Raw genomic sequence first — 24404 nt, forward strand, 5'->3', positions numbered from 1 at the left:
GACAAGGCTACACCCCCTGCCCACCCTCCCAAGTACATCCTTCCCTAACTTACCAGGGAGAAGGGGCCTGTCCTTGGCCCCACCGGCACTGAGCTGACTGCCGGGGTCCCCCAGCAGCCCCTTCCGGTCGCCTCTCCTCCTCCGGCGCCTCGACACCTCCCTGGAGAGCATGCGCCACCCTCAGACACGCCCAGCGCATGCGCGCTGAAAGCCACCCGTTTTTCCGAGGACACGTGACCTCCCTTCTCGGCTTCACTGGAGGTCGAGGTCTCTCCAACGTTGGCAGTACGTCTCCTGGACCCACCCAGGGAACTTTGGGAACTACCCCCACTTGGCCCACCCCGCCACTGGTGTGCAGAGAGAAAACTGCAGAACCTCTCTTGTTCTCTCATCCCACTACTATTTCTGTTGTTGATGCATGTTTTAGGACGTACAAGACACACTGGAACAAGCAGGCCACGAAGACAGCATGACACACACGTATACTGGGGTGAGCACTAAACAGCATCATTTATTTCTACTACAGGGGCATAAATGAGGCGTGGAGAGGGCTGACAGGAAGCGGGGACAGGCCAGGTTTACAACAGATGACACCAGGAGCCATGGGGCCATGACGCAGTCACACCCCACCCAGGAGAGAGAAGACACGAGCTGTTTGCCGTGCGGTGGGCTGCCAGATCTCCTGAACCCTAGAGATTCAGCGCACATTTTTATTTTATATGACATCTCCTAGTTTTTCACATATTGGCCCCTACGAAATGTAACAAAGAACGAACAGGGTGGGAGCTAAATAAAACACGAGGCTGGATTGCCCCCAGGCAGTGACTTCTCTGGGCCAGGCGCTCCTCGCCTACGAGATGCCCTTTAACCTACGGACCCTGCGAGGCAAGGCTTCACCTCCTTCACTGGTGAGGACATGGAGGCTCGAGAACACGCCCAGTCTCAGGTGACGAAGCCCGGCTGCTTAGTATGAAGGGACCCTTCTGTGGTCAACTCCCTGTGAGCGAATTGAACCAGTGAGATTCTGGTGACAGGACAGAGCTTGGTCCTCCGCGTGCCTCCAAGGGCGGAAACGCTCTTCACCTTCCCACTGCAGAGAACGGTTACGGGAGAAGGCCACGGGCTGGGGGAGGGGCACACTGTTCTCACGGTCTCTAGGGGCACAGAGGGCAGGAGACATGTCCTGGCATCTCCAGACCCAACTGGTGCAAGGACTGGGGAAGGGAGGGGTGCACATGGGGCCAGAGTCCTGATAATCATTTGCATATTTGTTGGATATTTAACTCCATGTCAGAAGTTGTTCACGTAAGTCTGTAGCTAGACAATTTCACTGGGTCTTCACCTTGGGAGCCAGTGCCTCCAGCACCCCCATTCTACAGATGAGGAAACTGAGGCACAGGAACTCGCCAAAAGTCACAAAGCTAGTGGGGGATTTTGCCCTGGAGCCCAGGTTTCAACCTCTGCTTAGTGTCGTCTCTGATGCTCCGGTGTCACCCCGGGGGGGACCAGGGTTCTTCAAACCTCAGTCCCACCTGTCATTATATGCAAACGGGGGACTAGAGGGGGGAAAATGAGGTGCTGGCTGCACCCACAAAGCAGTGTCAGCGGGGCCACATCTCTTTCATTAGATCGGGGCACCTTCCTAAATGGAGGATGCCCTTGGTGTTTTGACGTTCAGCACGCCCCCGTTCTGGTGTGCAGAGTACGGAATGCCCACCGTGGGCTTCTGTGCAGGTCTTTCTTGGAGAAGGGAAGGAGGCTACTCTTCAAGGAGACGTTCATCTTTTTTATTTACTTTGCCTGGGAGGACCGCAGCCACAGGGAGCTGGGGCAGAGAGTGCCCTGCTCTGAAGTTTGTGGCGGGGTGTCACCCGTGAGGACTTCCCGTGGCCATGGAGCTGTTCTGTACCTGTGCCATCCATCACGGAGCCAGTGGCCACACAGGGCCGCCTGGCACCGGAAATGCACCTAGTGCCCGAGAGGGGCTGAATTGTTAATAACCATTAAAGCTGAACTTAAATGTAAGAAGCCACACGTGGCCAGAGGCTGCCGCATGGGGTGCATCACCTCTAAGCGGCATGGTGAGAAACTGGGGTGGCTGTGGCAGAGTTCTGTGTCCCCCAGATGACGTTAGGGCCATTTGCTCTTGAGTCTCTGTAAAGGCTTAAGGAGGGAGAAAGTAGGTTAGGCGCTGTCACAGGCTGGGTTCACCCCTGTCATCGACCTTGGCCTTGGGAGCGGAATGAATGGCTCACGATCAAAATTATTCCAAATGGGGGATACATAGGGGGACAAACTGTATTTGATACCAAATCAGATTACAGCCCGTGCCCCTCTCAGACACTGTCGGAATAACGCTCACGGGCTGCCTTCCCCAGCCCAGCTTCTGCACGCCGGGGGCAGCCTCCCCTCGCCCAGGCCCACCACGGCGATGGAGGAGAGGGGCCAGAAGTGTCCCTCTGGGCCTCCACCTAAGCCCTGTGCTCCTTCTCGGGCTTCGCTTCCAGAAGCAGGCCTCTGAGCTCCGAGACGACGTCCGTGAGGTCGAACGGCAGGGGCATCGAGGGATCATCCTTCTCCCAGTACGGCCGGCACTCGGGCTTCTGGTCCTCGGGCAGGGTCCGAGCTGTGCGGGACTGGCATCTGGAAGAGTAAGAACAGGCAATTCTTACATCCGTGGTGGGGGGCGAATTCCCAGAAGACCGGAACCCACAGGCAGCTGGAGGCACAAGGCCAAGGGCTCCAAGTACAGTCCTTCCTGGTGGTGGTGGTGGGCATGGGGAGGAGCGACCTTGAGAGGCAGGAAGCAGGTGTTTGTAATAAGCAAGACTTGTTCTTTTATGGTCCTGGAATTTCTTTAGTCTTTTTTCCCCCTCCCCAATTCCCACATTTTTTTGGTATCTCTAACAGCTTTGGAGAAGCCAACTGTCAGGGAAATTCAGTTACTCTGCCTTTAAAATAGTGCATTATATCTTCATTATCTGAACTGTTACTTAAAGTGTGTGATTAAGCCATTATCAGATTTAAATGTTTGTGGGATTTCAATGTATTACTAGATTACCAGGAAAGATTAAATTAAATTTACTGCATTAAAACGTCCGAGGACAGATTAAACAATATTACAGACCAGGATTGACTTTGGAGATCCCAGAGATTTACAAGTGTCCCAGCTTGCAGACCTGGGGGGGGGGGGGAGGCACTCCAAGGAGAGGCCGATTTATAAGGATGTATGCAAATAGAGGTTAACAATCATTTCCGCTGATGAATAGGTGGGGGAAACTTCCACAAAATTAAATTAAGAGGCTAGCAAGAGTTACTCCCTAAGGGAAACACTTAAATCACGGTTTTTTATTAAATGGATTATTCATCAATAGTAGAGAAATTAATTATCCTATGCGACCACAGCACAGCCTCGCAGGAAAGGGTTGGGGCAGCCTCCCGGCACCTTGGGGGCACCCCGACCAGGGTGTTCAAAATTGGCTTCAGCTTTATTTATCTGAAAGAGAACTGAGGAGCAGAGAGAAGGAAACACACATTGCAACAAAGAAGAAACAAGAGTGTAATATGGTGGCGAGTGCTTGCACTGAGGACTGAGGAGAAACACACAGGCTCCTCGACCTGCAATGAGAACCAACCTAAGTCAAAGACACTGTGAGCGAAAATTCATTTAATCCACCTGACCTGCTGAGCCTCCTCGCTCAACCAGGCCCACCTGAAATGTGCTCAGAACCCCGAGACCTGCCTCCAGGTGGGTCGATCACCTAACACAAAGCCTATTTTATCATAAAGTGCTGAATATCTCACGCACTGATTTTCCAGATGTGTCGCTTCTGCACCACTGCAAAGTCCAAAAAAAAAAAAAAATCAGAAGTCAAACCATCCTAAGTTGGGGGGCTGTCTGTATTCTATTTGGAAGAGCCACAGGGATTCTTCCCTGCCACCACCCCACACTCTCTCTGCATTGTCCTCTAAATCAACTCAGCAGTGGTCCTGCCTGCGGTTGTTTGTCCACTGGGTGGGACTCACTGCGAAGAGATCCAAGAACGAAATACCCTGGTCCTACATCTGAGCTGACGGCAGAGCAGGTCCCTCACTAAAAGACATCCTCTTCTCTGGGGAATTATTAATGGTGCGGGGACCCCCACAGGAAAACATACTTCAACTTAACACCTATTTTCTCGTGTGCTTAATTGCCGCACCGGCATCCCCGGCACTCAATCCGCCGTACATTACACAGAACGTCCCAATATATCTTCAGCTGCCCGCATCAGGCCCTGATAATAGCGCCTGTTAACACGCACTAAGTACTGTTATGCGGCGCATCACTTCATAAATAATAAGATTAGCTGACCTCCGGGCCCCAAGAAGAGTAATGTGTTTAAATGTTCTCATCATTTATTTAAAACAAGAATTAAAGCAACAGAAGCTACTTTTGACAATCCTCTTAACATAAATATTAAACTGTTTGCACTGATAAGCCCCTCGCAGTGCCGGTGAACAGAGGGTGCGCTGTGCAGGCTCCTCGTCAGTAGTGGGGGTCGTGGAGCTGGTGCCGCTTGCTGCTGCGGGTCTGAGGGTGCCCCGTGTGCAAAGGGTGACCCTGCGTGGAGGGTGTCCCCGCACGACTCTGCAGACAGCCTCGGAATCACCCGGAAGGGATGGGCAAATTAATATTCAAGGGAAGACGAGGCTAATTACGAAAGACTCTGCAAAGCTTTTTAAACGGTGCTTTGGTCCTTGCCTGGGAATCAGAGAGTGATGCTCCACTGGAGAGCCAGTGAAAGTGGTCCCAAATGGAGCATCTCAGTCTCGCGGTGGAGCAATGGTCTGCACACACGTTCGTTACCCTGGCTGGCGGATGAAAGGGTTGCGATAAGTGCTGACCCTCCAGGGTGTCAGAATATCAGAAGGTTTGTCAATAGAGGGTTTTTTACCCGTCAGGTGGGTTTTGCGCCCTCACTCTGAGTGTGTTGAAAATACTACAACTTGCTTTCCGCGCTTGCTTGTGCGTTCGCTCACGAGTGCAGTGGGCGGGCTTCCGGAGCCCAGTGGCTTTTCTTTGCCAACAAGGTGCTCCTGATTTTCTGCCCAGTTTCTCGTTGAAAAGCTGGCTGGTGGGGGAACTCCCTGCTGTTCGTGCAGCCCTGAGGGGCTGGGAGCTGAGTATACTGAGTGCCTCCCTCTGGGCTAGAGGTACAACCCCTTTACTGGGTTTCTTTGGGGCCTTCGTTTAGATCTCTAAAGCTCTTCCTTTAATGCCCTGAGCTCCAGGCCAATTTCCAAATATGGGGCCCGGTAGAGGGCCTGTATGTCTGAGGTGATGTGTGTAGCTACGAGAAAGGACAGTCACCCCAACTCAAATTATTATCTATTGTCTGATTCAACATCCTGCCAGACTGTGGGACTGAAGAGGACTGGGAATTCCTACCCCAACTCCCCTTGCTCCAATCACCCACCCTGCCTTGCTTCCGTCCCGTTTCCTAAGGCCGGAAGCTGGGAGATCGAAGGGGTGTGGTTAAGAGGATGCTCTCTGCACACCTGGAGAGCTGCTCCCTGGACAAGGGACACCTGGGCAAGTGTCTGACCCTGGCTGAGCCTCTGTTTCCCATCTGTCCAGTGGGGATGAGGATGATAGGACCTTGCTAACGGAGTGGTTGTGGTTAAACAAATTAATTCAGTAACATGTGGGAAGTGCTGAGAACACTGGCACATACTAAGCACTCAGTAATTATGAACTATGATTACTGCCATTATTACTTCTACCGAGTACCTGTGACGATGAGCCACGCCAACCAGACAGCTGCCTGTTTCTCCTGTGACCACCCCCTCCCTCTGGACAGGCTCATTTTAGGGGACGCACTGGATATACAGAAGCAGCTCTGCTTTCTGGCTTGCACGGAGCTGAGCCCGTAGCAGCTACAGTGTAGCTGAACCCCATCACAGAGCGGCCTCCTGGGATGCGGAGGCTTCCGTGTTCAGGCTGCTACAAGTTTGCAGGGACGGGTTGGGACGCTCAGATTCAGAAGGACTTAGCAGTTGTTCCCGAAGCCCTGGGATCAATACGAGGTGCCGTTGTCGGACTTGCTGAGTGGCCCTGATAGGAAATAAGGTTGGATTGCTTCTCAGCACATACACTCTACAGGTCCTGGCAACATAAAGGGGCCCCACGTCCCCTTAGGAAATGCTTTAGAAAACTGAGGGGTGGACATTTGTTGTCTTCTGTCTCTTCCCACCATTCCCACAAAGAGGATTCAAATTCTGCCGCGAATCCAGCCTTCCCCACCTTGGTGGTTTGAGTGGGATAGGCCCCGCCTCCAGAGTCAGGGGACGGCGGTGATTGGTTAACCCTAATTAGTACACACCCTCCTCCCGGCCACAGGGAGTGGGTCTGGGGAAGGCTCCTGGCCCAACTGCGGGCAGGGGAGCAGACTGACAACGGGAGGCCTGGTGTGGAGCCAGGGAAAAGACTTTCTGACCTCCTGGTCTGTGAAGGATGTGGCGGCGCCATCCGGAGCTGCCGACGTCATTCGGTCCCCTGCAACCCAGGCCTGGGCCCCAGGGAGATGGAGCAGTGGCACCAAGCCACCAGGGGGGCCTGGGCCTTTCCAGGGTCACGTGCTGGTGTGGCCTGCCACCCGGAGTCCTGGCTGACAGGCCGGCCACGCCCCCCGCAGTGGCTTCCCGCCTTCGACCACATCCAGGGCAGCGGGGCCCTGCCTGCCAGGTGGCCGCTGCCGGCCCTCCCGCCAAACCGAGCCGCTGGCAGAGGGCCGTGTGCGCGGAGCTCATCGGGGTAGAAAAGCACGGAACCCTAGCTTTCTTTTCTGGTTCAAACCACGTTTCCACTTGGGACAGATTTCTATGCAGAAAAGAAGGGAGAGGGGGCGTCGTCCCCACGGGTCTTTGCATGAGAACGAGCCAGTTTTCATGACGGGAGCTGCGTGACCTTTCTGAGGGAAGTTAAATTTTCCCCTCCAGTGTTCCCAAGGACAGCAGAGCACTCTGGACCCAGCTAACCAGTAAGAAAGTGACGGTCACTGCCGTTCCCCTTTCCACTTTGTTCTCTCGTCTCTTATCCCGAAGAAGAAAAACCTTCTTTTTAATGCCTGGGGTTAGCAAACGAACTTGAACAGACTCAGGAAACCCTGTTGCTTTCATGAAGGCTTTGAAGGGGACAAAGGAAAAGACTACATATTTCACCCCTCTCCCTCCCAAACTCACGTTATTTCAACCCAAAGAACCCTGTGTGCCGCCCCCAAACTCGTGTGACTTAGGAACGAGCTTCTTTGAATGACCTGGTGACATGCCGGGGAGCAACCGACAGGTGTTCCATCGGTGGACCAGGAGCAGACAACAGCCCAGAGGGTCCGCCTTCCCCCCACAGGTGCAGGTCAGGGGGGCTGCCACCCACTGATTCCCCCCAAGGTGACACTTAGGTTCGGATGTCCTGGATTACGGCTACATTAGTGGACGCCGGTCACCACGCTAAAATTAACCACTTTAGCTAAAGTGTGTGTTAATTACGGGTATGCAAGCGGTCAATAAAAGGTTAATGCAAAAGTCAGAGGAGAAATTTCTCCCCTCATTGCATCATTTCACCGACTAAATGACTAACACCAGACTCTGTGTTTTTAATCAATAGGTTTTACAGTAATGTGCTGGCCATCGATTTTAAGAAAACACACACAGTCTTCCTCCTTGTCACTAAATTTCGCCACAAATAAAGAAGGACAGGTACTGTTTCCATCACTCTTGATGGAGCAGCAAAGAAAGATTTCAGGAGAAATGACTCCTGCTATAGATTCGGTGCGGTGAGTGAGCTTTAAAAACACACAAGAAACTGGAGCTTGGTGGAGAAATGTGACCAAGCACAGGCCATTGAGGAGACAAGAAAAATGAACCCCTGAGAGAGAATTCTTTAATGGGAAAGAAGCGAGCAACTCTTGATTAAAATAACAATTATGCGTTGTTCGCCGTTTAAACACCTCAAAGACTCGATACAGGCACTGTCTTACTCGGTTGGGTTTTCACAATAACCAGAGAGAGACGGGAGGGGGCTACCTGATCCCCACGTGGAGTGAGGACGGTCTCACCCAAGGTTAGTCCTTGGCAGTGGGACGGAGGGGGCTGGGCTGGACCCTGGACTTCCGCCGGGGGGGCTGCTCTTCCCACGGGGCCTGCCTTTTCCAGGCACTTCCATTTGGACTGAAACAGACCCCGTCCCCGACTCTTTGGTTCTTTGTACCAGATTTACATGTTCAGGAGGCTCCAAACCATGTCCGGGGAAAGAAAGAAGCAAAACATGTTTTGTTTTTTGGTTCACATTTCTAGAAAGATGATTATTACAGCAAATGACTGACAAGACGTGTTCTGACGTAATCTTCTTCCGTAAGATGTCTACAGAAATAAAAGATACACGTTCCTCTTTTAAGGACACAAACTATAATACTTCCAATTAAATTCGGGGGGTGCTGAGAAAGCCTTCTTAACCGCTTGGTTTCCTTAACTGTTCCATGAAGTTAATGCTCTTCTGCTTCACGGCTTATGTGGAAATAAAACTCAAACGATGAACCTAAAAGCCCATTGACATATGCTGAGCACCACGCCAATGCGCAATCAGGCCTTGCCATTCGCTTTCCTGGGTGACGCAGGTCCTGTTTGTTAAAGCGCACTGATCACGCAGTGTCAGCCAGAGGGGTTTGTAACGTCCAGGCATAAAATGAAAGCAGCCACACATTTAAAGACAAGAGCCCCGCAAACTGACAACATCGGAAAACACTCAGGGACAGAAAAGCAGGACTCTTCTTCCAGTCGGGGGTTTTTCCTGGAACTGCCGTTGACCTTGAGGAGGGGGCCGTCACTCTGTCTCAGGTTGCCCAGGAGTCCTCGGGGTGTCGGCTGCGAGGAACACATCCCTCAAACAGCCCAAGGCTGGGGAGGTTCCCCGCGCACAGAAAACGCTGGCGTCTGGTCAGACGGCATCCACATTCAACCACAGACCCGGTCAGCGTGGAAGCAGCGGGGATGACAGGCAAAGGGAGGACAATGACCCCAGTGGCCTTGTGTTTGGAGGGAGCATGAGAGACCCACATGGGACGGAATGTCCTGTTCTCAGTCTCGCTGGGCCCACTGGAGTTGCAGAAGCTGGTCCTGCAGTGTGATTCCAGTGTTCGCGGACCGGCATTTTTTGCCCTGGCTGGTGTGGCTCCGTTGGTTGTCCCGAACACTGAAAGGTTTTGGGTTGGATCCCCGATCGGGGCGCAGGCCTGGGTTATAGGTGTGCTCCCCGGTTGGGGCGTGTATGACGGGCAACCGATTGAAGTTTCTCTCTCACATCTGTGTCTCTCCCTCTCTCTCAAATCAATAAGCATGTCCTCGGGTGAGGATGAAAAAAAAAAAGATGGGGATTATCACATAACATAGACTTTAAATCCTTGACAGTACTTTGGGGACAACTTTGGGGAACTTCCATGCGCAATTCCGACCCTCCATGGCGTCTACCTTAAACACCACATTCCAATCGCACCCATCGAAGAGGTTCCCCCACTGTGCTGGTTTTTATGGTCTCACTATGCTTTGCTCCAAATGGTCTTCGGCAGCGGTGAGGAGAGTATACAGTCTGGCTTCTAATAATCTTACCCCGGACACTCTAAATCCTTTGAAAAGAGGAGAGTGAGTTAATGACTTCATAATCTGTCTTCTGGGACTTTTAGTTCCTGTGGACACCATGGCAGATAAATAGCTCCTTGTCGTGTCTATCGCAAGGGTCTCCTCTGACAAAGGTGGTCTATGCCGCCAGCTTGCTGAATCTGTACAACGCAGTTTGCCCACTGCGGCCCCGCTACGCAAAACCAGTGCCTGAATGAGTTTCGACAAGGGGCACAGGCGTCTCCTCTCTGAAAGGCTGTTCGCCTCCGCAGCTCATGTGAATGTTTCTAGATCAGCGAAGTCAACACACATCAGAGGGAGGAAAAGCCAGCTCTGGCCCGTGGGTCGGTTTGTTCTTCTTCTTCTTTTTTTAAAATTTCTTGGGTCAATATACCTTTGTAGCAGGTGGTATATTTCAACCATGACCACTTGAAAAGTCAGACTTGAGTTAGCGTCAAGGTGTGTAAGAATCTGCTTCTGGGCTTCCCACTTCAGGGAGGGAGTAAGAGGGCCTTCTCAGGGGCTTTCAAAGCCAAGGGTCCCCAGAATGCTTTGGGACACCAAGACAATGTGGTTGCGCCAACGTGGGCTACCGGCCATTGTTCCAAAAGTCATCGTGCCATCTGCCCAATAACCCTGCTTGTCTGGGTCTTAGCTGAGCAATCAGCCTATTTAAGGGGCACCCACTGGGGTCTGCCCTGCTCTCCTCATCAGGAGGAGAAGAGAACAGAATAAAGCCCCATTCCTGCCAAGGGCTGTGTCCAACACGTGTCTTTGGAACTGGAAAGGCATTTTCTATATAAATGATGGCTTTCGCCATTCCCAATTCTGTTCCTCAACAGTGATACTACCTACAGTGTCTTTGAAATGTAACACTAACGTACCACAGCGCCCAATAACCACGAATAGCAGAGGTTTTGTTCTGTGCTGTTCAATGAGGAAGGACAGTCAGAGTTCCAAGCTGGGATTCCAAGAAGACATCTCCTCTGGTGAGGCTTTCCGGTCCTGCTGGTCACACAAAGAGCTCCTCTGGTCTCTGCCAAAGCAGAGAAGACCCTGGGGAAGGGGTACAGGTGCCCATGCAGAACCTCCAGGTCGTCAGGAGATGAAGACACAGGGGTCACAGGAGCCCCTTGCTGATAATAAAAGTTGGGGACACTTTTTGGTCTTGAAATTCCTCGAAGGCATATTCGCTCTTTCTTCCCAGGGCCCTAGGGCGTGCCGGCTAATCTCCCTTCTACTGCAGACGCCTGCTGCCTCCTCCAGGGCCGTCATCCTCAGCCCAAGTGACTGCCCGTGTAACCTGCCATCTCTGTCCCGCCCCCCGGAAGCTGCCCTTGTGAATTTCTCATGTTTCTATTGATACAGGAGATACTGTAGAGATGTTCTATTTCATGCCATGACGTCTCCTCTCGGACCGAAGGACTAGGAATAGCGCTAAGAAACACATTCGAAATAGCCCGGAATAACTGGAGTGCCAGGCACTGTGTACAGCTCCTGTTTCAATGTTTGTCCTCGGGACACAGACCGAGGCCCAGAGGGTGAACTAACTCCTCCAAGAGCTCGCAGCTACCCAGGGGGTGGTCAGGATTTGGCAAAATTCTCAGACTCCAAATCTCAAGTTCTTTGTACTTCTCCAAACTACAGACCTCGAAAGAATCAGGTTGGCTCCCTGTTTAAAAAGACAGTTTTGTGAAGGCGCCTAGCTGAGCCGGCCTCTCCCAAGGAGCATCCCGTCAGTCCGAAGGGTCACGAGCTGCTCTTTGGATCAGGTCGGTTCTTGGACACACTGCCACCAAGGGCCTCAAAGGTGCTGCAGGTGGAATGCAGAGGGGGGACACGTGGGGGTCTTTGGGTCCGGAAAGAACTCTCATGACTTTCACCGGGGCGGCTCTCGTAGACCTGCAACTGTCACTTCGCAGGGCCCAGCACTTGGAGCAGGCCCCTCGCAGCCCTTCCTCCTGCGCCAGGGACCCCGACAGGCTCCTGGAGCCACTTAACAGGTGAGACTGCTTGGCCCGCCGCAGGGTGCAAACCCAGGCGGTGGCGGGCGGAGGACAATTTTCTGCCCAGGTTCATTTGTCGGCTTGTCAGTTACATAATGACCGCGATGAATGGGCTACCTTGACAGCTGACCATTTAGGAGCCGCTGACCTCTGATCTCTGGTCACATGATAGGGTCACCTGAAACTTGCGTGACTTCTAGCTGGCCAAGGGTAACAATATAAAGGTCAAGTAGGCTGGACGATTATACGGATCAAGTCCGAGGCGACTCACCGAGGAGCTTTGGCGGAGGCCGGGTTGGGTTCCCGGGCACACAAAGGTATGTAACCACCGCAGAAATGCGTTCAACAAAAGATATACGATTTCAAAGCGGTCTAGAGTAACTCTCCTTGCAAGGGAATAGAATGAACTCATTATTTTTAAAGGGCAACAATGAAAACAAACACTTTGGAAGAAAATATATTCTGCCAGCGATTCTGCCGTGGGGAGGGAAGGTACACAGGCGTATGACTTAATGAGTGATATGAATGCTATACCTGCAGCGAGGCAGACGGTCCAATTTGATGCCATTACTGGAACAAAATCCCCACCGGGTAACAGCAAGCCCTCCTTTCAGCCACAGAATACGGCCTCTCTGCTGCTCTCTGTCAGCGCAGTGCCCCACAAAGGGCCGTGATGGACAAAAGATAACCCTCTCCAAATTTCTCGACTTCCCTGTTGTGTGAAACTGAAGTCCGGTTTGCACGAGACACTCTCCAACTTCAGAAGAATTCCAGAATATCTTAGTGATCAGAAATTCAAGGCAGCTGTGATTGTCAGATGCACTGCAATGTTTTTTTGTTGTTTTTTTTTTAGAAGAGTTTCTCTTTGAGAAATCTGTAGATTTTAATTTTTGGCTCTTTGGTTCAAGTCCACTCACTCCAGAATCAGATCACGACAGTCACGTGGGTTGGGGACGGTTACGGAAATGAAAGCTACAAGGCGAGCGTCATTGATTTCCAGTCTCCAGAAACTCCGTAACCCACAGAAGAAGCAGATACCACAGAGAAATCTGGCGAACACCAAGAGCCTCTTTTCTCCAAAGGATTTTCCCCTGCAGTGCAAGGCTGACAGACAGACGGCCATCGGAGCACAATCCAAGCACACTCCTGAGAGATAGGCCCGGGGAAGGACAATGGCTCACAGAACAAAGGGCCAGCTGTTCTGACTCTGGAATGCTCATCTGAGTTGTAAGCTGCGAAATAAATTTGAGTTGATGTTCCCCCATCTGCTCACCTGTCAGTCTCTTTCCACTGCACGGCTGTTTCTAGAAATACTTCCGTGGACCCTGCTTAATTGGCTTGTGGATGCCGAGAAGCATCTCCCAAGCTTATTTTCACCTTATTCAGAATGGGCAGCCGCTGGGCCTGTTCCCCTTCTCTTCTTTAGGCACGTCCACGGACAGGTCACGAGCATCTTGCAGTGGACTCAGGGCGGCCCGGTGCCAACAGCAGGGCGTTCCGCATTGAGAATTAGGGGGGAAGTGGTGGGCCCAAATAAAACGCCAATTAGGCAAAGACACTCGGGTCTCCCGATGAATTTATGCTGGGCACTAATTTAAAAGCTGAGTAGAAGTCAACATTCTTACAATGGTCCACCCGTCCCCAGGATCCTTGCCACTGTCCCCACCCCTGACTCTTGGACCTTCTCTCCTTCCCTGTGTCCCACTGCTCACTTTGCTTATCTGCTCTTCCGTGAACAGGTCAAGAACACTCTCAGGGGATGGACGTCTGCTGTTTCTTTGACCTTGAAAGCCCTTCCCCTAATGTATCCCTGTGGCTTGCTCTCCTACCCTTTGGGTTGCTGCTTAAACATAATCCAATGCATGAGCCCTTCCTTGACTTAAGACATCAACATCACCCCTCCCTTCTTCTCCCACCCCCCCGCTTGCCCCCTTTCTTTGCCTGCCACATTTTTCTCCACACTCGATGCCACTTGGAGTGTGTGCTGGGCATGCGTGTGTTCAATGAGCCCCCTGAACGCAGGGATTTCTGTCCACACCCTCCAATCCTGGAGCAGAGTCTGGCCCACTATGGCCACAACAAACACAGCGGAACACACAGATGATTGAAAGCAACTTGTGCATGGACTGCACCTCCTCCAAACGGAACCCATTTTATAACAACCAAAGGAGAAATAATAAGAGTGCTGTCAATACCCACCGACATGGAAGAGGTTGTGGTACGAGGAACATTGGTCTGGGAATTCAAGACCCAGCTCTACCTCACCCTGTGACCTTGGGCAAAACCTTGACTTTCTGACTATCAGTATTCAGATCTGTAAAATGGGGCATTAGGTTGAACAATCCCTAAGGTTCTTCCCATCTCTAAAAAAGTGGGGTTTCATATATAAACCTCACAGTTCACCTCCACATACCTCGTCTCGGGGGACCTTCACTTCTAGGGCAGGGAAGAGAAGAGCTATCTCAGTTGGGGTCATGAGGAAGTGGAAGCTTTGCGCCGGGTCACATGATTGGTAAGTCCCATCCCTGCGACTAGAACATCGGTCGTTCATGGTCCAGTGTTTTTCTACTGAGCTGCCTTCCTCTGCTGGTGGAACTGGAAGCGGTACCAGTCCCCATGACTCTGCTTCAAACACTGTTTCATCGGGCAAATTCTCCCCCTTGGAGATAAGACATACGTGTCACAGGCGCTCTCCCCCTCCAGCCAAAGTCTCCGCAGGTTCTCTAAGCTGCCTCTTCACTTCAAGGCCAGCGGTAATGAACCACGCCATTTGCCTACACAAGTTCTGGGGTAGAAACAGGATCACACTCGTCTGTGTCGGTTCAGCTCGTCCGTGGAAGGCCACAAACCCAAGCAGCCATGGCACCACGTCCTACTGTAAAATCACCACCGGTCATCGCGTGTCCCCCTGGGGACTGCAGGGCACTGTTTCTGCCGCCAGTGTTGAGAAATCACATTGCTCTGGCCCACATAAACATCCATGCCCCTGGCTCGGTGGTGGAGAATGGTACCAACTCAGCACAGCTTTCGAAGTACCTGCCTCATCACAGAGCCAGGATTTAGGCAGAAGGAGCTTTGTTATTGCTCAGTGTGTGTGTGTTTATTCATTCATTCATTCATTCACTCATTCATTCTACAAGAACTTACTGGGTACTAGGCTCTAGCGATAGCCCATCAAAACCGAGGTTCCACACCAAGGGAGAAGGGAAGAATGGGGACAGGACGAGAAAGCAGTAGCCTCTGCCGCACAATGTAAGCAAATAAATGTGGAGACAGTTCCCGCCACAGCGAAGTGTCTGGAGCAGATCAAATGGGGACTGACCGAGGGAAGGAATGGGGTGGCCTCAGGACGAGTCCCAGTCGGAGTGGCCGTGCTTGGCAGCCACCGGGGGAGGGGATTTTAGGCGACAGTGAGTCACCTGAGTCACCTGTTCCTCGGGGGACAGGAAGGAGGCCCATGAGGGTGATAAGGCTGAGGGGGATGACACGGGAGGGGGGAGATGGGGTCAGAGAGGGTCTTGGGGGCCACTACACAGACTGGCTTCATTCTAAATGGGAAGCGACGGAAGGGTTTCAGCAGGGCCTCCGTCCCAGTCCTCGGCAGAAAGCCTCTGGTTTCTCCAGGAGTCGGGTCCTTTGAGAAGAGTAAACTTCTAAGCTCAACCCATACACAGTTTTCAATCAATAAAGCAAACATATCCCCCTTAAGACCCTTCCCTGCCCCGATGGCCACTCCCCACACAGGGCCAAGAGGAGGGCAGCTCCGAAGGAGCAATGCCAGATCCTCCCCGGGTTGCTAAGTTCACCTGGTGTGTATCTGCCGAACTCAGCTCACATCCAACTCACACCGTCCTTCTGGCCAGAGCCAAGGGTTCCGGCTGGGGAGGGCAGGTACCCTATCTGCTGAGAGCCACGGAAGGCTGACCAGGCCCCTGCATCGGCGCCGGCTGTACTTCCAACATGACTCATTTCTAAAGGAGTATTTAAAAATTGCACTTCAACAGAACACAGACCGCATTCTGAACCCCTCCCACGGAAGTCTGCGCGGGGCTGCCCGCGATGCCATCGGCGGACAGAGCCCATCAGCGCCTTGGACAGGCGGGACGAGTTGCCAGAGAGGCTGCCTTGGGGTTGCCGTGCGGCCTCCGAACTGCAGGTTAACTGGGAGGGTTTGTTTATTAATCATCACAAGGACAGCTTTCCCACCGGGGCGTCTCCGAGGACAACGCCTGCCAGCCCAGAGACAAGCCATTATCTATTTATTATGTACAATCCTCCCCGCATCCTCAGCGGGCCAGTGCGAAGTCTCACGCTTGTGGGGTGACCTTGGAAAGTGCCCATAAGGTACATTTTCTCCTCTGTGAAGCTGAGGCAGCGGCAGAGCCCTGGGGATCCTTCCAGTAAAGACACTGGCCCCGGCCGCCTCGTGCTGGAGCCCCCAGGGCCCAGGAAGAAGGCCTCTTCCATTGAGGTCAACGAGCAAGGCCACCTTTTCACCGCATGCTGGTTAGGGGTGGGGGCGCAGTGGCCGACAGGAGTGTCTCTGAGCAGGAAAGGCACCCTTCAGCCTCTGCGGGTCCCAGGCACCTTCTCCTTTGCCCCAAAACTCAGGAGGTCCTAAGGCAGGGGTGTCCGACTTTTTGTTGTCTTGGGCCACACATTAAATACACTGCGACATGTAGTCACACAGAAAATCTCATTGTGTTTTAAGGGAATTTATGATTTCGTGTGGGGCCCCATTCACAGCCATCCTGGGCTGCATGCGGCCCAAGGGCCTCAGGGTGGACACCCCTATTGTAAGGATCAAAGGATGTACCTGCTTGTGCAGAATGTCATGCCAGGGGAGGCTGGGAGCAAGAGGTCTGTGACAAGCCACCTCTCCAGCTCCTGAGACCAGGCCGGTGAATGGAGGAGTCGGCTCCCCACTGAGCAAGCAGCACAGGAGTGGGGTCCTCGGAGGGTGGGTTGGGCCAGCGCAGCCAGGACTTGATTGGCTGCTGGAGCACGTTGTCCCTGTGCCTGGCCTGCCGGGAGCCAGGCTTCCAAGCAGACTGGGAAGTTGGAACTTACACGTTTTGGACGAAGCCGGCTGAAGTCAAGACTACCTGGGACCTGGCGCAGAACACTTCACGCTTTCTCTGCAGTGCTAGCGGGAGGCCAGACGGCAAGACCTGGGAATGCAGCTGCTGCTCCTAATTCGACTTGCTCTTTACAACTGGAGACTGGCTTGCAAAGGCCCTCGGCCCCAAGGCGCCCACCAGCGGGTTGCAAAGCCAGGGTCACCTAAGTGCCGTCAGTAAGTGGCCAGCCCACGTGGTGTGAACGGAGAGGTACCACTTCAGCGCTCCCTCGGAGACCTGCTCTTGCTCTGGCCTCCAACCAACGCCACCAAGTATCCCATTCATTCACCGCCCCCCCCAAATCTATGGTGGGGGAGGGGAGATCTAAAGGCACTTAAAAATGCAACTACTTGCAGGAGGACAATATTTGAAGTCACCTCTTGGACAGATGCCGCTGCTCCCTGGTGAGGCCGAGACTCGCCGTGGGCTGGGCCCTCCCTGGGGAAGGAGGAAGAGGCAAGGGTCTCAGTTTTACCTTCTTCCCAGTTTCGCCTGGGGTCGACCACGGGAACAGCCTCCAGGGAGAGATTCGTTCAGGTGGCTGGAAACTCCAGACTAGAAGCAATGTAATTGGTTCCAAGTTAATGTCCTTCGCCTCTTGGTCTCGTGGAAGCACCTGGGACTCATGGCCACTAACTTAAAATGACTTATGAAGTTCTTTCCAGGAGAAAGGTCTTTGGACAGGCAGCGAGTGAGTCAGTGAATTATTCTCTGCAGAGGGAATAGTATGAGGATGAAGGAACGGGTCTAACGGCAAAGAATCTGGAGCGCTCTCCTAAAAGCGAGGCAATTCCCGTTTTTCAGCCAAGTCATCTTTGGACACCCGCGGCTCTTTCTCGACTTCGAACGTGACGAAACTTCTCTTCTCAGGAGCTGATCTGACCTCGTGCCCCCCTCTGTCTCCCAGTGAGGTTCTCGGATTTGCTCAACACAGTCACGGCAGGTAAGAAGACAGGAATGCAGGCTCCCGGGTCCCCAGTTCACTGTTGCTTGTTTTTTCCTTACTGAATGTTCTAACTGTGAATGTGGAGGGTATGCCTTGTGCCAGATGGTGTTTTGGTGAAGCGCTTTACTCACGGGATGCTGATGGCCCTGGGAGTCGACAGGGTTATCGCCGCATCTTGAAGGTGGGGACACCGAGGCACTGAGTGGTTATGTGATGTGCCCAAGGTCACAGAGGTCATGAGTGCCGTGGCCACGATGTGAACCCAGGCAGCCTGGCCCCAGAGCGAGGCTCCGAACCACCACTTTATAATGCGGATGTACGTCCCTGGAACACTGCACATTCTCAGTCTCAAATCCAATGGTACAGGAGGGTTTATAAAGCCAGGGTCTCCCCCTCCGGCCCCTCCCACCCCGGATGTGTGTCCAATGGTGGCTCCCTTCTGTACCCCTAACTGATGTGCACCCACTGCCATGGCTTGATCATCAGCTCTGACACTACCTGTTGGCTTCCTGTAATGTTACAGGAGAACCCAGCTTGCCCTCACCCCGCCCACGTGAGAGTACCCAGCACAGAAGGGAAGACTGGACTGGTTACCAGCACAGAGTGGAGTGGCAGGTACATTAGGTACCAATGTCTCCTGCAGGCTGGAAGGGTCCTTCCCACACACACGCCATGCTCAAGCCAGTGCTTGGCTTTCCCCAAAGCGAAACCTCTACTTGATGATACTATTAACGCAACTTTGAGCTTTTCCCTAACTCGAACGGTAAGGAAAGTGAATGATTGAAAAAAATACCCCAGCATCTTTAATTTACACTCACTCAGCCTGGAAGTTTCCATTCCGCACTTCTATTCATGAGACCCGACTGGACGGGCGCCTGATTTCCGCCTCTGACCCAGAGGAAATGGGCAGGTGTCTCGGCTCCTGGCAGATTCCAGTCTACAGGGACGGCAGTGTCGAGGCCCCAGTAAAACTTTTCATGGGCCTTGCCCCTCAGGCCTCCCGGCACACTTTTCTGATCCTTTACAGAAGTTCCTGCCACCTGCATTTAAATCTGTGAGAGACTGAGGAGTGGTTATTAAGACCATGCATGGGTCCATCTCCTGAGCGGAAACCCATTCTTGACGCAGTCAGTGACACCTCTGTCTAACACGAGTCTCGGCAAGGAGGGCAAACAGAGCGAGAACCCAGTACTGCGCAGGCGCATGCCAGCGTGTGGGCGGGGCTCTCCCGCCAGGCGGTGGCTGCTCAGGGGACACAGTCTGACCCTGGGTGTAACTGCGTCTGTGTAATAGGGAACTTACCACAATTGTGCCCTCCTTGCACAACAACCTCCACATGGGTGTTTCTGACAGTTGATCACCATTCCCCCCTCACAAACACTGAATGCACAGCCACTTGGAATGTTTGTTTATTTGCGGGGCGCTGAGCAGAGTGAGTATCTCATAATTGTTTTTGTTCTCACCATCAGAAAGGAAGTGTGGCCTTGCAGAAAACACTCAGAAAGTACTCTGAGCTAGCAGAGAAGTGTAAACCTTCTCAAAACTGCAGAAGCCAGCAGGCTCTTAAAACAATTGCTTGAACTATCTCCGTTCCAAATGGATAATGATGTTTAGCATAACTGCTTATAATTTGAAAAACTGGAAACAACCTAAATTGTGGGAATAATTCTAAGCTCTGGTATATCTACACTATGGGCTTCTCTGCCACAATTAAATAGAAGAAAAGTGATTTACACTATATGTTCTAATAGGGGAAGATTTCCAAACATAAGGCATATAATTGAGTAACAGAGGCAAGTTGGGAATTGATCTGAATTGCATAATAACCATTAATGTAGAACAAGCAAGGAAAACATGTATTTGTCTGTGGGTATAGCTACATGTCTGTAAATGCATAGAAATGTAGTTGGAAGGGCAAGGTCTGAGACTGCAGGGTAGTGGGGTCAAGGAGTACTTCGTTCAAGTTTTAATTTATGGAATACTACTCCACCTTGAAAAAAAACAAAACCAAGAAGCTTTTGCCCTTTGTGACAGCACGGATGGACCTGGAGAGCATTCTGCTCAGTGAAAGAAGCCAATTAGAGAAAGACAGATACGCTACGATTTCACTCCTATGTGGAATCTGATGAACACACTGGACTAAAAAGCAAAGTAGAGACAGACTCATAGATGAAGAGCTGGACAGAAGTTACGGGGTTGTTGGCGGGGAGGTTCGGGGGTGGAGGGATTGAGCAAGAAGGAAAAAGTGCTTGTGCACACAAACAGCAGTGTGAGGACTGCGGGGTGGGGAGAGGGGATGTAAGGGTGATAAAAGGTAATGGGACAATACAATACAAATAAGTTTAAAAACATTAAAAAATTAAATATATTTAGTGAAAGGAATGAAATACTTTAGCTGAGGATGTGGCTCAGTTCTTCAACTGTATTTAGCTCCAATTTTTGGTCTACCAGTCAGAATGCTGGGAACTCAGTGAGAGGCAGTAAATTCTTGGCTTGGGCAATATAGGACTTTGAAGTTAACTAGGGCAAATTTACAACCAGCAGCCTAGCAAAGGTAGGGTCACCTGAGGATTGGAGCAGGAAAAGGGAGTTCTTGGGACTGCCTGCCTCACCTTCCCCAGCCTCCCGCCATCCCTCGGAAACTGAAGCCTTGCAGGGAAGAATGAAAAATAAAAGACCGGGGACTAGGCTTATTTTAAACACCTAAGCTTTATAAAACTTCTTTCATCTACACGTCTCTTAAGAAAACTGTCAAAGCAACAAAGATGCCAAGTGGAAACAGATGTTTTTCTACCAAAAGCGCTCTCAGGAATGGTGTCAGAGAGTCAGAGTTGTTTTCTAAGCGACTGTACCCACCATTATTTCTTCCTGTCCACCATCACAGCCCCTGGCGTGTTTCTCCGGCCCCTCTGGGCAGGCCCGATCCAACGGTGTCTGGCCGCACAGCCAGAGTTTCCAGCAAACCCTGAAGACAGGAGGGCCTGCGGCTCTGGACCGAACTTCAGAGCACACCCCTCCCCCCCAACCCCCCTCTGCCAGCAACAGGCCTAAGAGAGCTACATTTGAGCAGGCCAAGTGGGGGCAACTGCATTTTATTCTCCTATTCTCTGGCTGGCTTCCTTTTTCCTTTTAGGGGAGGGCAGCCTCCTGGAACACCTTTGAGATGCCAAGGGTCTCCGGGAACACAAGCTTCCCCCCTCGGGGGTTCATCACCCCTCCTCTAAGCCTTTGCTTTTAGGCACCTTAGTTGCTAAAGGCATTTAACTTTAATTCCATTTGACTTCAATTGTGACCAAATTACTGTAAAAAGGAAGAAGACAACAAGCTGTAAATATGAGGGGAGACAGAAAATCATTGAGAATCCTGCCTTTATGAATATTTGATGAAGAAAGGTTAGATCCATAGCTGGTATATTATAAGAAATTATGTCCATCATGTGACTCTGTCAGCAGAGGTTAATACAAATGGGTTGGGACTTAGCCGGGATGACAACGCAGATTAAAAAAGATTTGTCCTGTCCTCGCTGCAATTAGTTTTTCTGCTATTATTAGTGAAATAGGGTTGATTGTTCGGATTATAGCAAGAGAGCAACTGCCTGGCGAAATCACTTTGTTTTGCAGACCAGCACTGTGTTTTCACAATAAATTTTTCATCTCTGCTAATCTCGCCCTTAATTGTGTGGTCCCCGAGAGCAGGAACCGATGATTAACTCTTTCGGTCCTGCACCAAGCCCGCCGGTGACACACCGGCCGAACGGGGCGAGACGGCGTTTCTCTGCAGCGGGATGCACGGGCCCCGTGGTTCATTTAGGGCGAGCGGAAAAGTGGTCATTTGTGCTCTAGTGACAGCTGCAGGCAAGTGTGAAATTGTATGTAATTGTGGTATAGGATTTTGCCCGGGTGAAAGGGCTTCTTGGGGGTCCCATTATGAACCTCATTTCTCAGGTGTTTAGGATCCATTTTTCGCTTTGAAAAAAAGTCTGAACCTGGCTTCCCTTGCTCTGCTTGGAGGCCTTGTGGTGGTTGTTGGTATTTTGCACAGGGCACTGAAGAAGTCAGGCAGCCTCCTCCGCACCAAGGCGGAGGGTGTGATGGACGTCCAGCACAGTAGCCGGGGATGGAGAATAAATGGCCACCTTAGACACCCTCAGCTGAGGGCGTGATTTATCCAAGCGGTAGCTGGGATTTCCAAGGGTACCCCTGTGCCCTTTCAGTGAGGCTGAAGGGCTTGAAGACGGAGGCCAGAGAGAGAGGGTGGTGAACAGGCAACTGAAGGAAGTCAGGATCAGAGGGGATATAAGTTCCTAGCTATTCCAGTTGGGCTCAAAAATAAACAACTTACAAGCAAACTTCCAGGCCATGGAGCCAGCTAATTTACCACCGCTATGCTCCTTATAGAAAACGCCACTGTCCTGGCCCACGGTCACCCTTTCTCTGGATACCTGTACACCACGAATCACCTGCCGTTCACACAGTCTTGCTGGATTTCTAAACCGAGGACTATGGCTGCGGGGACGTTTAAAGATGGGCAGAGGACAAAGAAAAAGGCGGACGTGAGTTTTGCCATGGAGGGCGTGCGAAGGAAGGCAAGACACAGAGAACAGCGTGTGTGCTCACAGCAGAGAAACAGTTAGAAAGTAAAAGTCTAAACATAAAAATGGAATATATGCTAATAAATCAAGAGACTCTCAAATCCCAGTGCAGAAGGCAAAGTGTTTTGTTTTTTTCCCCCCTTGTCTACAGTCAGGCTACAAAGCATGGATGACAGGGAATAACTGTCTCAGGAAGGGCTAAATGTGACAGCCAAAAGGACGATTGGAACTGTCACACTGGTGGCCTTCCCACTGGAGAGCAGCTCTGAGCGAGGCCCTTGGAGAGTTCCGCCCGCACCCCGGCACACTCTGCCCACACTCACAGCCGTCCGAAAGCAGGGAACTTAACACATCAGGGAGTGTGCTGGATTATCAGATCAACTAATCAATAGCATTGACAATACTTCTGCCTAAAAGCATGGGGGAGCTGTAAGACACCAGAGGAGACAGGATCTCCGCCAGTACATTACTGTGGACCTCTGACTTCTGCCCCAGGCCCTGGGGGCACCTGACTTTTCTTCCCGAGACCAGGGATTTTCTGCCTAAGTGATTTTGATCTGCTTGAGTTGGGCTGATTGTGTCCTTCATTAGGAACCGGTACAGGTGACACAGACTAGTCTCTGGGCATCTGAAGCCAGTGGCCTGCCTGGTCCTGACAGGCCTCCCGGCCCCACCCCAGACCCTGAAACTCTCAGCTGTGTGTCTGCGACATGGCTGGACTCAGTGGGGTACGAATGGCTTCTCCGTGTACCTGAGTGGCTCCTGAGACTTGAGCCACCCGAAGAGTTCTGTCCCCTCTGTGTGACCTACACCTGGTGGCTAGCTCTCAAAAGACATTTGGGCCGCTCTTAACTCACTGAATTTAATGCTCCAGAAAGCAACCAGATTTCATCACTGGGGAGGAAGCTAACTCAGACAGACAAGGAGAATAGTTTTCCTGTTCCCAAGGCTATGAAGAAGCGTGTGGGGCAGTAGAAACCCCAGCTCCTCGGATTCACCCCGAACATGCGCCATGGAGCCGGGGCACCTCCCAAACTGCTCCTATTGATGCAGCAGTCTAGAAGCCATCCCCCTGCATATCGGAATGAACCCCAAACCTAGAAACACATTTGCAGCTGGCATAGATCTGTCAAGGGAAAGAGACTAAGTATTGGCTAGGGATCAGTTTCTTTGTCTGGCTTTCTTAACTCTGCACAATCACTTCAAGTTCACTGAGAAGGAAACTGAGGCTCAGGGGCTTCGGAACCTGTCCACGGACACAGAGCCAGTCCCAGGGGAGAAGGCCACTCAAATCCAGGCCTGCCAGGCTCCAAATCACTTCCCAAAACTCTGTGCACCACCCAGGTGGCCTCGTCTCCACCAGAGGGACAGAAGACAGCTTACCGAATGCGGTAAACGCACAGAGCGACCACATGCCAACCCCCCCGAAACTTTCGAAATGCGCAGGTAGAGGATGGCTGGGCAGAGGCACAACGTGGAAGGAACGCAGGTGGGGCCGTGTGCTCTGTTCTCAGACAGGACACCGCGGGGGTGTAAACAGGGGCCTGAAAGAGGTGTCGTAAAATGCAGCACTCCCTCGGACACAGGTCCCTTGCGGCCCGCATCTGTGCCAGCCGCTGGGCTCGCTGACCATGACAAAGCCAAGGTTTTCTGAAGCGGGCACGTTATTGTAGTCCTCCTGGCTGGGCTGTAACTATTTCAAGGACTATTAAATTAAACCCTGGAGACAGTTTCCCCTAAGATAAAAAGCTTGCTTTTTTTATTGTAGCATCAAAGGAGGCCAGAAAACCTGAAGCTCTCAGCTTTAAAGACAACATAATGAGATCAGAGATTTTGCTTGCAAAGAAATTAACTTTCGGTTAATTAATGAAAGTAACCTTAAACAGTGGGCGTGTTGCCAGCAAGCAGGACACGGAGCAGAAAGGAGGGGGGAGATAATGAGCTGCTTTCAAGCACCAGGGCGCAGCCGCCCAAGAAAGAAATTTGATGAGGATGCTGCTTGTAAATTTGATCTCAAATTCTTAAGATGAACAAATAATAGTCTTATCTGTAATAAAGTCTGCTACAAATGCTCTCTTTTCGCCCATAATTTT

General features: G+C 51.7%; 1 protein-coding gene across 1 annotated transcript in view; it reads right to left on the minus strand.

Moving 5' to 3' along the window:
* Positions 1–483: 483 nt before the first annotated feature.
* FTO (FTO alpha-ketoglutarate dependent dioxygenase) overlaps positions 484–24404 on the minus strand; it is a 311228-nt gene continuing 287307 nt past the window's right edge. The window contains exon 9 of the mRNA XM_037141548.2: positions 484–2643. Coding sequence (XP_036997443.2) covers positions 2472–2643 — 172 coding nt within the window. The 3' untranslated portion in view covers positions 484–2471. The remainder of the gene's footprint in view (positions 2644–24404) is intronic.

The sequence above is a fragment of the Artibeus jamaicensis genome, unplaced genomic scaffold (assembly GCF_021234435.1).
Source record: "Artibeus jamaicensis isolate MK-2021 breed Jamaican fruit bat unplaced genomic scaffold, CSHL_Jam_final contig_3152, whole genome shotgun sequence".
Classification (NCBI taxonomy): domain Eukaryota; kingdom Metazoa; phylum Chordata; class Mammalia; order Chiroptera; family Phyllostomidae; genus Artibeus; species Artibeus jamaicensis.